Genomic DNA, 14,876 nt, shown 5'->3' on the forward strand with positions numbered 1-14,876 from the left:
GAAGCCTGCTCCGGGCTTATATACAGGTGTGGTCACTGCCGGTACTACAGTATACAGGAGCTGTAAAAGTAGTTCTCTCTTAACGGTACATACACAACAGATGTGACTGCGAGTGAGGCAGGTACGGGGATCCAGGAGGTAGTATTACAGGAGCCTCAGTCCCTGCACTTGTCCAATAGATTCGTGGTTCTTGCAACCCTTGTGGACAAGTGCGGGGACAGTGGGGAGGACAAGCAAACTGACCACGGCACCGTGGTACAGGAAGCCGTTCAAGTGGGGGGAGTAAAAAGGAAGGTGGTTGTAGTAGACGACAGTATAGTGAGGGGGTTAGACACTGTTCTCTGCAGTCAGGAGCATGAGTCCCAAAGGCTATGTTGCCTACCCGGTGCCAGGGTAAAGAACATCTCCTCCGAGCTGGAGAAGAACTTGGAATGGGAGGGGGAGGATCCGGTTGTCGTGGTCCACGTAGGTACCAATGACATAGGTAGGACAAAGAAACAGGTTCTGCTGAGAGAGTTTAAGCAGCTAGGGACTAAATTAAAAAGCAGAATCACAAAGGTCATAATCTCTGGATTATTACTAGAGCCATGAGCAAATTGGCATAGGGTCAATAGGATCAGGGAGATGAATGCGTGGCTCAAAGGTTGGTGTGGGAGAAGTGGGTTTCGATTCGTGGGGCACTGGCACCAGTACTGGGGAAAGAGAGAGCTGTTCCGTTGGGACGGACTACACCTGAACCCTGCTGGGACCAGAGGTCTAGCAAATCGAATAACTAGGGAGATAGATAGGGCTTTAAACTAAATAAGGGGGGTGGGGGTCCCAGTGGAGAGAAATCTAGAATGCTAAAGAGAAAAGACAAGGAAGCAGTGCAGAAAAGTGATTGGGGTAAGGATAACCAGATTGTGTCAGGAAGGGACAGAGCGTACAAACAAAGGAGTGCACTAACAAATAGGGTCCGGGTAAGAAAAAATGGTAAGACACTTTATTTGTCTTACCATTTTTTCTTTCCCGCAATAGTACAAAAAAATGTTAAGATGTCTAAAAATGTTAAATGTTAAAAATCTAAAGGCACTGTATCTGAATGCACGAAGCATTCGTAATAAGGTAGATGAATTAACAGCGTAAATAGATGTAAACGGATACGATATAATTGCGATTACGGAGATATGGCTGCAGGGTGACCAAGGCTGGGAGTTGAATACCCAAGGATATTCGATATTTAGGAAGGACAGGCAAAAAGGAAAAGGAGGTGGGGTGGCGTTGTTAGTAAAGGATGAAATCAGAGCAATAGTGAGAAAAGATATTGGCTCAGAAAATCAAGATGTAGATTCAGTCTAGGTGGAGCTAAGAAGCACCAAGGGGCAGAAAACATTGGTGGGAGTTGTCTATAGGCCTCCAAACAGTAGTGGTGATGTAGGACCGCTCCCTCCGCGACACCCTGGTCCACTCCTCAATCACCCCCAACAGCCCTGCTCCTTCACCTGGCACCTTCCCGTGCCAGCGCAGGAGATGCAACACATGCCCTTTTACCTCCTCCCTTCCCACTATCCAGGGCCCCAAACACCCCTTCCAGGTGAAACAGCGATTTACTTGTACTTCCTGCAATTTAATATACTGTATTCGCTGCTCACGATGCGGTCTCCTCTACATTGGGGAGACCAAACGCAGATTGGGCGACCGCTTTGCGGAACACCTCCGTTCAGTCTGTACAGGTGACCCTGAGCTTCCGGTCGCCTGTCACTTTAATTCACCGCTTCACTCCCACTCTGATCACTCTGTCCTCGGGCTATTGCATTGTTCCAATGAAGCTCAACGTAAGCTCGAGGAACAGCACCTCATCTTTCGATTGGGCACTTTGCAGTCTGCCGGACTCAATATTGAGTTCAACAATTTCAGATAATTATCCCTGCCCCCATTTTTCATGCAGTATGATTTTTGCCATTCCCATTTGCAACATTTTATCTTTCCTGCCTCTTACAAAAGTACAGGATGTTCTTTCTACTCCTTCCTCCCCTCCTAACCCCCCCCCCCGCCCCCTGTCTCTGCACCTGCTTAATATCTGTTACATCTCCAGTTTTTTCCAGTTCTGATGAAGGGTCCCAGACCTGAAACGTTAACTCTGTTTCTCTCTCCACGGATGCTGCCTGGCCTGCTGAGTATTTCCAGCATTTTCTGTTATTTCAGATTTCCAGCATCCGCAGTATTTTGCAATTATATTGTGGTAATGTAGGAGTTGGCATCAAACAGGAAATTATAGATGCATGTAACAAGGGTACTACAGTAATCATGGGTGACTTTAATCGACATATAGACTGGCCAAACCAAATTAGCAATAATACTGTGGAGGATGAATTTGTGGAGTGTGTACAAGATGGTTTTTTAGATCAGTACGTTGAGGGGCCAACTAGGGAACAGGCTAACCTCGTTGGGTATTGTGCAATGAGAAGGGGTTAATTAATAACCTTGTTGTGCGGGGTCCTTTAGGGAAGAGTGACCATAACATGATAGAATTCTTCATTAAGATGGAAAGTGAAGAAGTCCAATCCGAAACTAGGGTCCTAAATCTAAACAAAGGAAACTACGAAGGTATGAGGAGTGAGTTGGCTATGATAGATTGGGGAGCTTCATTAAAAGGCATGACGGTGGATAGGCAATGATTAACATTTAAGAAACGAATGCATGAATTGCAACAGCTACACATTCCTTTCTGGCACAAAAACACTAAAGGAAAAGCGGCCCAACCATGGCTAACAAAAGAAATTAAGGATACTATTGGATCCAAAGAAGAGTCATATAAAGTTGCCAGAAAAAGTAGCAAGCCTGAGGGCTGGGCGCAGTTTAATGTTCAGCAAAAAAGGACCAAGACCAGAAACAGGAGAATTTATAATGAGGAACAAGGAAATGGAGGAGCAATCAAACAAGTACTTTGGTCCTGTCTCAACAGACGGAGACACAAATAACTTCCCAGGAATGTTAAAAGGGTCTAGGGAGAAGGAGGACTTAAAGGAAATTAATATTAGTAAAAAAAATAGTGCTGGAGAAATTAATGGGACTGAAAGCCAATAAATCCCCAGGGCCTGATAATCTGCATCCCAGAGTACTAAAAGAGGTCGCCATGGAAATAATGGATGCATTGGTTGTCATCTTCCAAAATTCTATAGATTATGGAACAGTTCCTGCAGATTGGAGGGTGGCAAATGTAACCCCACTATTTAAAAAAGGAGAGAGAGAAAACAGGAAATTACAGACCGGTTAGCCTAACATCAGTAGTAGGGAAAAATCAAGAGTCTATTATAAAGGATGTGATAACAAGACACTTAGAAAATATCAACAAGATTAGACAAAGTCAACATGGATTTATGAAAGGGAAATTGTGTTTGACAAACCTACTGGAGTTTTTTTGAAGATGTAACTAGTAGAATAGATAAGGGAGAACCAGTGGATGTGGTGTATTTGGATTTTCAGAAGGTCTTTGATAAAGTCCCACATAAGAGGTTAGTGTGCAATATGAAAGCACATGGGATTAGGGGTAATATACTGGCATGGATTGAAAATTGGTTAACAGACAGGAAACAGAGAGTAGGAATAAATGGGTCTTTTTCAGGGTGGCAGGCGGTGACTAGTGGGGTATCACAGGGATCAGTGCTTGGGCCCCAGCTATTCAGAATACACATGAATGATTTGGATGAGGGAACCAAATGTAATATTTCCAAGTTTGCTGATGACACAAAACTAGGTGGGATTGTGAGTTGTGAGGAGATGCAAAGAGGCTTCAAGGTGATTTAGACAAGTTGAGTGAGTGGGCAAATACATGGCAGATGCAGTATAACGTGGATAAATGTGAAGTTATCCACTTCGGTAGGAAAAACAGAAAGGTAGAGTATTATTTAAATGGTGATAGATTGGGAAATGTTGATGTGCAAAGGGACCTGGGTGTCCTTGTACACCAGTCACTAAAGCAAACATGCAGGTGCAGCAAGCAGTTAGGAAGGCAAATGGTATGTTGGCCTTCATTGTAAAAGGATTTGAGTACAGGAGCAAGGATGTCTTACTACAGTTATACAGGGTCTTGGTGAGACCACACCTGGAGTGCTGTGTGCAGTTTTAGTCTCCTTACCTAAGAAAGGATGCACTTGCCATAGAGGGAGTGCAGCGAAGATTCACCAGACTGATTCCTGGGATGGCAGGACTGTCGTATGAAGAGAGATTGGGTCGACTAGGCCTGTATTCGCTAGAGTTTAGAAGAATGAGAGGGGATCTCATCAAAACATATAAAAATTCTGACAGGGCTAGACAGACTGGATGCAGGGAGGATGTTTCCCCTGGCTGGGGGCTCTCGAATGAGTGGTCACAGTCTCAGGATACAGGGTAGGACATTTAGGACTGAGATGAGGAGAAATTTCTTCACTCAGAGGGTGGTGAACCTGTGGAGTTCTCTACCACAGAGGGCTGTGGAGGCCAAGTCACTGAATATATTTAAGAAGGAGATAGATAGTTTTCTAGACACAAAAGGCATCAAGGGGTATGGGGAGAGAGCGGGAATATGGTATTGAGATAGAGGATCAGCCATGATCATATTGAATGGCAGAGCAGGCTCGAAGGGCCAAATGGTCTACTCCTGCTCCTATTTTTCTATGCTTCTTTCGGCCAGCACAGATGCGGTGGGCTGAATAGCCTCCTCTGTGCTGTAAATTTCTGATTCTATGATTTGTAACGCCTAGTTGACAATGAGTGCGAATGGGTTTTGAGGAAAGGTGAGTGAGACCAGAACACTGAGCTCTAATAAGAAACTGATGCATGTTTGCATGAGACACTGGGGTTGGTACACGGGAAGTACCCCCCGACCCAGCCTCCGTGCTCGCTGACCTACACTGGTTGGCTCCTAACTGCCCTCTGAAGTGGCCTAGCAATTGCTCAGTTGTAACTGGGATGGTGTTGGGGTATCGTTTGTCTCCATGGGAAATATTATGTACTGTGATGCCAGCTCTCAAGTCCCAGGAACATAAGAACAGAAGTAGGCCGTTCAGCCACTCGAGCCTGTCTCGCCATTCAATGAGATCATGGCTAATCTGTATCTTAACTCCACCACCCACCTTGGCTCCATATACCTTCATACCTTACCTAACAAAAATCTATCGATCCCAGATTTTAAATTATTAATTGAGCTAGTATCTCCTGTTTTTTGTGGCAGAGGGTTCCACACTTCTACCACCCTTTGTGTGATGAAGTGTTTCCTAACTTTTCTCCTTAATGGCCTAGCTCTGATTTTATATAATCTCTCCTCATAATCTAACCCTTGGAGCCCTGACAACATTCTGGTGAATCTGCGCTGCACTCCTTCCAAGGCCAGTATACCCTTTCTAAGATGCGGTGCCCAGAACTGTACACAGTGCTCCAGATGTGTTCTAACCAGGGCTTTGTATAGCTGAAGCAAAACTTCCTCCACTGTACATTCTAGCCCTCTAGTTATAAAGACTAACATTCCATTGGCCTTTTTGATTATTCTTTATAGCTGACCACTACATTTTAGTGAACTGTGTACATGGACCCCTAAGTCTCTCTGGACCCCCACTGTTCCTAGCTTTTCACCATTTAAATAATACTGGGTGTTATAAATCTCATCATCAATCAACTACTTATGAAATAATGCTGGACGGCCAGCTGGTGGCGCCGTCCAAGGAGTATAAATACTCGGGTGTGTGCCCCAGCTTCCCAGGGACATTTTGTAAGACAAGGAGCTAGTGAAATACAACTAGACTTCCATGTTCTGAAACAAGTTGTTTAAAGCCTTGGTTTATACTCAAACCAAGTGCGTAGTGAGTTTTATTACGTCACTGGGATCTATCCTTTTGTGGTCCAAAATGGATGACCCCACACTTACCTGCATTGAAGTCCATCTGGCACAGTTTCACCCACTCACTTACATGCCTCTTTGTAATATTATGCTCCAGTCTACACTGCTTACTATGCCACCAATCTTTGTCATCAGCAAACTTGGATATTTTGGCTCGCTATTATCTAGGTCATTAATAAATATACTGAATAGTTGAGTCCCCGGCACAGATCCTTGTGGGACACCACTCGTCACTTCCTTCCAATTCGAGTACATATCCCTACTCTCTGTCTACTACCGCTTAATGAATCTCCTATATTATGCCTTCAATTCCATGAGCTTTAATTTCAGCTAACAGTCTCATGTGGAACCTTATCGAATGCCTTCTGGAAGTCCATATAAACTACATCCATAGACATTCCCTTGTCTACTACAGGAAACTTTCGATTTACCGGCACCTAAATAACCGGAAATCTCAGTTGACCGGCAAAATTCAGGAGTAGGTTCAGGTAACTTTTATTACTTTTTTTACTCCATTTTTTGCTGTGCAAGGGTGTGGCTGCAGCTGTTGCTAAGCTACAGAGATGCTTGCAACTTGTGCCCATTGTTCTGAAGAAGCAACAGGGTTTGTTGCTTTATACGGAGCTCTCAGCTCTCCCTATCTTTTACTATAGCGTTCGGTTAACCGGAATTTTTGATGAACCGGCACCACATCGGTCCCGTCCGTGCCAGATAAAAAAAAGTTTCCTGTACTTTAGTAACTTCCTCAAAAAATTCAGTTAGGTCCGTTAGGCATGACCTACCCTTTACAAATCCATATTGGCTCTCTCTAATCAGCTCAAATTTCTCTAGGCGCTTAATCACTGTCCTTAATTATAGGTTCCAATAACTTCCCCACAACAGATGTTAGGCTAACAGGTCTATAATTTCCTGGTTTCTTTCTCTCACCTTTCTTAAATAATAACAAGCTAACAATCAGCGAGCCCACATCCCGAGAATTAATATATTTTTTTAAAAAGCTACACTCTTTGTCTTCGATAAAATATACAGGAATAAATCACGCCTTTCGCTAGCATACAAAAAGGTTTATTTCACAGATGACAACATTTCACATTTTGCAGGTCAAAGCTTCTGACTTTCTAACACAAGTCAGAAGAAACAGAAGCAAATATTATAGATGAATAATAATTATTCAGATTTACAATAGCAGGGCAGATCATGAATTTGATGAGGTTGATTCAACAGTCGTGGTGTCAGCCGTGGCTCAGTGGGTAGCACTCTCGCCTCTGGGTCAGAAGGTTGTGGGTTCTAAGCCCCACTCCATGAGACTTGAGCACAAAAATCTAGGCTGATACTCCCAGCGCAGTACTGAGGAAGCCCTGCATTGTCAGAGGTGCCGTCTTTCAGATGAGATATTAAAACGAGGTTTTGTCTGCTCTCTCAGATGGACGTAAGAGATCCCATGGCACTATTTTGAAGAAGAGCAGGGGAGCTCTCCCTTGTACCCTGGCCAATGTTCAACCCTCAACCAACACCATTAAAAACAGAATAGCTGGTCGTTATCACATCACCACCAAGTTGGCGGAGTACAGCTAGACTGGATATGCTGACTCAACCGAGGCAAGATAAGTTGAGGTTTGAATGTTTTAACGTGATTTTGTTACATTTCTGTGCACATTACTTTGGGAATATGAATACAGCTGATGCTGGAAATCGGAAAGAAACACAGAAAATGCTGGAGACACTCAGGAGGTCGGGCAGCAACTGTGAGGAGAATAGAATTGAGTCGATGTTTCGGGTGTGGAACCTTTCATCAGAACGAAAAGCATTGGCTGTTTTTTTTTAGCCACTTTTGGTACGGCGAACCCATTTATTTTAAAAGGGATAACACCAATGATCCCTCTAATTTTTTTCGCACGCAGTCGCTTTAAATATGCTGCACGGCCGCGCATGCGCGGTATCACTTCCAGCTTGTGAGCGGCCTACGCGGGTCCTCCCAATTGCAGCGCGGCCTGCGCACCCGCGCAGCTCAGAGGGAACGTTGGTTACACCTGCCAAAAGGCAATGCGCAAAGGAATGCAGCGTGAGTGTGTTTATTTGTGGATAGAGGATATGATAATCGGGGGGGCAGTACTGTGTGGCGGGGGCAGGTTGGTAGTAGAGGACCTTTCTCTTACGGATGTTTAGTGTAAGGCCCATGCTCTCGTGCGCTTCGGTGAAGGTGTTGACGATGGTTTGGAGTTCGACCTCGACAAGGCCTTGGACAACGTGGACCACTTTCCATACCTTGGGAGCCTACTGTCAACAAGGGCAGACATCGACGACGAAGTCCAACACCGCCTTCAGTGTGCCAGTGCAGCCTTCGGCCGCCTGAGAAAGAGAGTGTTTGAAGGCCAGGACCACAGAGCAGTAGTGATACCCGCCCTGCTGTATGCCTCAGAGACATGGACCATGTACAGCAGGCACCTCAAAGCACTGGAGAGGTACCACCAACGCTGCTTCCGCAAGATCCTGCAAATCCATTGGCAGCATAGGCGCACCAACGTCAGTGTTCTCGCTCAGGCCAACATCCCCAGCATCGAAGCTTTGACCACGCTCGATCAGCTCCGATGGACGGGTCACATTGTCCGCATGCCCGATACGAGACTCCCAAAACAAGCGCTCTACTCAGAGCTCCAGCACGGCAAGAGAGCCCCAGGTGGGCAGAGGAAATGCTTCAAGGACACCTCAAAGCCGCCATGAAAAAGTGCAACATCCCCACTGACACCTGGGAATCTCTGGTCCAAGACCGCACAAAGTGGAGGAGAAGCATCCGGGAAGGCGCCAAACACCTCGAGTCTCTTCGCTGAGAGCAAGTGGAAGCCAAGCGCAAACAGCATGTCAACCCAAGCACCCCACCCACCCGCCCTTTCAACCACTGTCTGCCCCACCTGTGACAGAGACTGTAGGTCCCGCATTGGACTCATCATTCACCTGAGAACTCATTTTTAGTGTGGAAGCAAGTCATCCTCGGTTCTGAGGGACTGCCTAAGAAGAAGGGAGGATATGTACAACTCTGTCCCTCTTACTGCCCTGCAGTAATAATTCTGGTTAAATAAGTGTTCACATTTGTTGGAGATCGTTCAAGTTTCACTGTGGCTAAGCTACATCCTAGGTTCCTATCTGAAATTCTTACCTTCACTAATATTAACAACAAAGTTGGCGTGAGTTTTAAGTATGCTCACTCTGGCTTTTGTCTCTCCACTTTGTTGGGAGTCTTTAAAGCAGCAAAGTCTTCATCAAAAAATATCTTTGGCAAATCTTGAGACACTTGAGGGCTGATTTTAACGGTTGGCGGTAGCAGATCAGGGGCCCATCATACACCCCGCCCGGTGTTCCTTCCCACTGGGAAGACGTCCAGAACGTGATTGCAGAAATCTTGCCTTTGCGTCACTTGTTTCCGACATCGTTGTGTAGTGAATGACGCCGATCTTCTTTCCGTTTTCCGAAGCCAAAATGGGCGGGAACAAACGGCCGGTCCTGAGAACATGAAGGCGAGAGCCCCTTCAATTAGCTCCGTGGAGCTAGCTGCTTGCTTTGGAGGGGCGACGTGGAAGATTTCTCTTTACCTCGCTCGCACTCGTTTAATTCGACAGTGCTTTGCTGAAGGAGATTTTCGGAAGTGTAATATCTGCTCCCAACATTGCTTTTTGTCCCTTTCTTCAGCAAAACTACCATCAGAAGTCCAGCAATAATGAGGAAGAGCAACGATGCAGAGACGACAGCACCTATCATTGGGAACAAGAAAAATGGATGTCAAGAAGACATTCAGCATCCATTCCGCAGAAAATAATCTATGCTCCTGATTTCCATGTGTTGCCAAAATGAAAAATTCTATTTCCCAACCCCGACACTTTCTTTTTCTGCCACTTTTCCATCTGCCCTCCCTCTGCCCTTGAAGGCACTTCCTGCTAAGGTTCCAAGGACAACTGGCCTCCTCCACGTGATGCATGATCTAGACGGCGGGTGTTGACAATAGGAGAGCATTACAACCAACCCGAGCTGATTTTCTCTATCCTCAGCCTAAGGCCAATAGCAATGCTCTTACTAGTTACTCCAACTGAAAACAGCTAACTCAGCACATAACACATATTGACTGTGGGACCTTCTTAGTCTGTACGTCTCGCCTACTCACTATTTTAACTAACTAGACTTGATGACACTAAAAATGAAACCCAAGTGTGAAGGAACAGAGAAATGGTTAGTTCCTACGAGGGTAAATTCGCCGATCCTGCACTCTGAGTGGACAGCCTCCCTCGAAAGGAGCATCAACTCTACAGTAGTGTAGTCCTCTCTCCAATCCGCACTCCCTTAAAGGGGTGGCTCCCCACTGGAAGTGTATGATTGGTGAATTTACCTAATACAATCGCAGAAATTACAGCCTAGAAGGCGGCCATTTGGCCTATCCTGTCTGAGCTGGTTCTAGCTTTTTAACTGTATCTAATCCCATTTCATTGCCCTTTCTATCCTTTTATGTTCTTCTCAAATACTAATCCACTTCCAGTTTAAATGATGTTCCAAGCTCTGCCCGAATAGCTTCGTGTGGGAAAATATTCCATGTCCTAATAATCTTTAGTGTGAGGGCAAAAAGTCTTCTACCTTCCCCCTTTGTTCTTCATAGAATCATACAGCACAGAAGGAGGTCATTCGGCCCATCGTGGCTGTGCCAGTTCTGTGCCACTTCGTTGCTCTTCTCCCATAGCCCTTATATTTTTCCTTTTCAAGCATATCTCCAGTTGCCCTTTGCAATTTACTATTGAATCTACTTCCACCGCCCTTTCAAGCAATGCATTCCAGATCATAACAACTCGCTGCCTTACAAAGAATTCTCTTTATCACCCCTCTGGTTCTGTGTCCTCTGGTTACCAACCCTCCTGCCAGTGGAAACATGTTTCTTCTTATTTACTCTATCTGGTGATCATGCTCATTTTCTGCCCCCTTGTTACCCAGACATGTACTTACCAATTTTATAGTTCTTCGAGGTATCATCATTTACTAAGGAGACTGTGATATTCTGAGAAAACAAAACAATGAAACCAGTTACCTTTGGTGCCGTCACTGTCTCAAAATAAACTCACATCCAGGGACGCAGCCTTTAGGCTGGGATGGGGAAGCTCAGACAGGGTACCGCGGCTGATCAGAGTGGGGGAGAGAGCAGACTCTGGCGAACCGCTGAGTTAATGAAGGGTCAGAGGATGAGCCTCAACTACTTCACCAAAGAGCCATTTCAGAGGAAATTAGAACAGGTTTGGTGGGAGACCATTGGTGGAAACTCGTTTTGAAGTTCATGGTACCAAGCCCTTGGAGAGGTAAGTCAATGGCCGATGATTGACCACAAGATCAGAGTTCCAATATAGGGAACAAGTCCACCAGTAAAATGGCCATGCCAGAAACCATACTGTCAATGATGGATTAGGCCAGAGCCTTCAAGGCGATGGATAATTTGAGAGTTAATAGCAGCTTCCATACTTTTTAAAAAGTAAAGGGAATAGGGCAGGGGTTTGAAGAGTGAAAGGTACAGGTGAACACAGGCATGTTTCCGAAAAGGTGGACGGGAAGTGAAAGAGATTGAAGAAATAGAACAGTACAGGTGTGTAGGACATATATCTTAACCCAAGGGGCCATTTGGACCGGAGGTCTTCCTGGAATCTGGGATGCAGCAGACTCATCAGAGCAAATGATTCCAATCCTAATGATCCAATGGAATGCAGCAGTGGAGGGTCTTTACCAAGGTCAGTGTGAATGGAGTTGGGGGAATAAAATGGTCAGCTTTCCCTTTAGCAGAACTATCGACTGCACTGTCAGGATAGAAAGGAGGGTTTACTAAAGTTAGACACTTTGGGAAGAGACCCAAAGGACTATCTGCTGCCAGGAACAAGGGAACTGTAGTGTAGGATTTCGCAATAATTTTGAAATTTTCTACCGTTCCGAAGATTGATTTTTGATTAAAGAATACCTGGGTAGAATATACCTTTAAAAATCCAGGGATCAAAATGGCCGTCAGACCTCGTGGCAGAAGACAAAAGACAGTCTCTGTTCAAAGCATGGGCTGACAAAAAGGACTTGAAAGGCAACCTGTGTGTGTCTGTGAAAAAGGATAACCAAAGGTGGCTGTCTGACCTCATGGCAGAAGACACCACACAGTCTGTGTGCATATGAAAAGGGAAAATCAAAGATGGCTGACAAAGGATTTAGAAAAAAAAAACAGCCCCTGAAGTAAACTGTCAATCAAAGGCAGTTCAGGGAGTTTCCCTGCAGGACAATCGATGTTTGTTTACGGAGAGTCTACAATGTTGACACAAAGGATTAACCACTTGAGACTGCCAATCAATTGCGGTTGGGCGTGACCACAGGACAATCAGATTGTTTACACTAACATCCAAGGGCTGTTTACTCAGCAATTAAGGAAATAGACATGTTTTTTTCAAACCAAGACAGCTCTATTCAAATCCATCATGATGAATGGGGATACATTCAAAAACCCATCATACATTCAAAAACCCATCACAAGGGAAATGGGTAATTCATCCAAAACCCATCACAGTCAATGGGGACAGTTTGGATCCCTTTTGTTTAGCCCAGATACATCCGGATTTGTGCGGGAAGATTTTGATAGCTTTAAGATAGCTTCGCAAGAAGCCATCTCTCTCTCTCTCTCTCTGCAGCCTCACCTCCGTGCCCCATCTACTATTCAGGAGCCTGCCCAAGGGCATGGAATACCAGCAGTTACTTTTAAACACTGGGGTATTTCTATTTTCAGGGTGGTGAAGAATCTAAGACCGCAAGGGCACGGAGCAGGCATTTCACTGGTGAGCATACATTTTCTGGCCCATCACAAGGCAACTTAGAATAGGTATTAAGGGGTGGGAATTAAGGGGAATCTTGTTAAACTGTAATTTTAGTCAATTTTCCCTCGTTGTGTCCGTTTTCTCCTCCCCTATTAAGTAACAGTGTTGTACTAAGCAAAAGAGTGCTGTAGTAGACACTAAAGTGTACTGTGAGAAGTAAAGTGCTGTATTTAAGTAACAGTGTTGCACTAAGCAGAAGAGTGCTGTAGTGGACACTACGTAGCTGTATTAAAAGTGCTGTATTTAAGTAACAGTGTTGTACTAAGCAAAAGAGTGCTGTAGTAAACGATAAGTGAACTGTGTTAAGCAAAAGTGCTGTACCAGGCATAGGTGTGTTGTATCGATTATTTTTAAATTGTTTCTTTCTTTTTGTTTCAATAAATACTGGTCTGTTTTGCACCCAACCACGAGTCACGTTTTTCTGTCTACATCGCTACTGAATAAGTCCGGTGGTCAGAACCAGGAAAAGGGGAGCGCTTCGAAACCGCACGGGGGTCCCTGGAGCAGCTCAGAGGCTTCTGACTGGCCAGAGACAATAACCCCATCCCCGCTAATAATTCCTACAGTAGCATAGTGGTTATGTTATCCAGAGGCCTGGACTAATGATTTGGAGACTGTAATGATATCAGCAAATAGTGATGGTATTTGCCTGTTTGATTATGATGCCTTACCAGCATATTTGCCTGTTTGATTATTTATGCCTTACCAGCAGAGGGCATGTGAGAGAGGCAGAGTTTAGTTTTAGTTTTGTTTTAGATGGATCTCTAACATGGTGTCTCCTGTAATGCTGTTAACTTAGATGAACAAACGTTAGATTAAAAGACATTCTCTTTCTTCAATGTGTCGTCATTGAACCCACATAGAAATCAATACAGAGACGTGGATTCAAATCCCACCATGGCAGCTGGGGAATTTAAATTCAATTAATTAAATAAATCTGGAATTTAAAAGAAAGCTAGTACCTGTAACGGTGACCATATATCTACCGGATTGTCGTAAAAACTCATCTGCTTCACTAATGTCCTTTAGGGAAGGAAATCTGCCGCCCTTACCCGGTCTGGCCTATATGTGACTCCAGGCCCACAGCAATGTTGTGACTCTTAACTCCCCTCTGAAATGGCCTAGCAAGCCACTGTGTTATCAACTGTGACGACTCACCACCACCTTCTCAAGGGCAATTAGGGATGGGCAATAAATGCTGGCCTTCCCAGTGACGCCCATCTTCCGTGAATGAATAATTAAAAAAATGGATAGGGAAGGGAGACAGCTGTTGATGCTTCAAATAAAGTCACATTTAGAAACACTAAAAGCAAATTTTCGAGCAGATATGTAGTTGGCCCCGGAGGCTGAGATTTAACAAGGGATATAGAATGACAGGCAGGATTGGGCCAAGACATGGCATCAGATCTGAAGGAGGGCAAGAGCGAGTTGGAAAATCTTCCATGCCAACGAAAATAACAATAGCTGCTATACTGGCAGAGACAGAGGAGTCAGCAGAGGGAAAGTTAAACTGGAGATAGAATTATCTAAGACCATTCCCAATTGCCTGCCTTGCCAAATAAGGTGGAACTGGTTATCTGAGTGGGATTTATTTTTGTTGAATCAATCTGAGATATCCTCACTCACCATGGAGATATCTGGTTGATCCATTAAACAGCGGATGTCATGCTGTTTCAAGAACTGGTTGAGGAATTCTTTACTGCAGTCACTGAATATCGGATTCATCACCCACCTGCGGGAAAAGCAAGCATGTTTTTAGAAAAAAAATTATTTTAGGGAAACTAAGACAGTAAACAAATGAAAATAAACAGAGCTTGCATAAATCTTTTATCATTATTGGAGAGTGTGCAGAGGAGATTCACCAGAATGGTACCAGGGATGAGGGACTTCAGTTATGTGGAGAGATTAGAGAAGCTGGGATTGTTCTCCTTAGTGCAGAGAAGATTAACAACAACAACTTGTATTTATATAGCGCCTTTAACGTAGTAAAACATCCCAAGGCACTTCACAGGAGTATTAAAAGACAAAAAATTTGACACTGAGCCACATAAGGAGAAATTAGGGCAGGTGACCCAAAGCTTGGTCAAAGAGGTAGGTTTTAAGGAGCATTTTAAAGGAGTAAAGAGAGGTGGCGAGGCAGAGAGGTTTAGGCAGGG

At 44.6% G+C, this 14,876-nt stretch overlaps 1 protein-coding gene across 1 annotated transcript in view; it reads right to left on the reverse strand.

The window, feature by feature from the left end:
* Positions 1–8,753: 8,753 nt before the first annotated feature.
* LOC147123748 (snake venom metalloproteinase BjussuMP-2-like) overlaps positions 8,754–14,876 on the reverse strand; it is a 47,713-nt gene continuing 41,590 nt past the window's right edge. Inside the window, exons 12-14 of the mRNA XM_086004919.1 lie at positions 14,347–14,452; positions 10,835–10,886; positions 8,754–9,600 (exon numbers count right to left, since the gene is read on the reverse strand). Coding sequence (XP_085861045.1) covers positions 9,383–9,600; positions 10,835–10,886; positions 14,347–14,452 — 376 coding nt within the window. The 3' untranslated portion in view covers positions 8,754–9,382. The remainder of the gene's footprint in view (positions 9,601–10,834; positions 10,887–14,346; positions 14,453–14,876) is intronic.

Source organism: Somniosus microcephalus, chromosome 2 (genome assembly GCF_052327205.1).
Source record: "Somniosus microcephalus isolate GS21.2 chromosome 2, FLI_Smic_1.0, whole genome shotgun sequence".
NCBI lineage: Eukaryota > Metazoa > Chordata > Chondrichthyes > Squaliformes > Somniosidae > Somniosus > Somniosus microcephalus.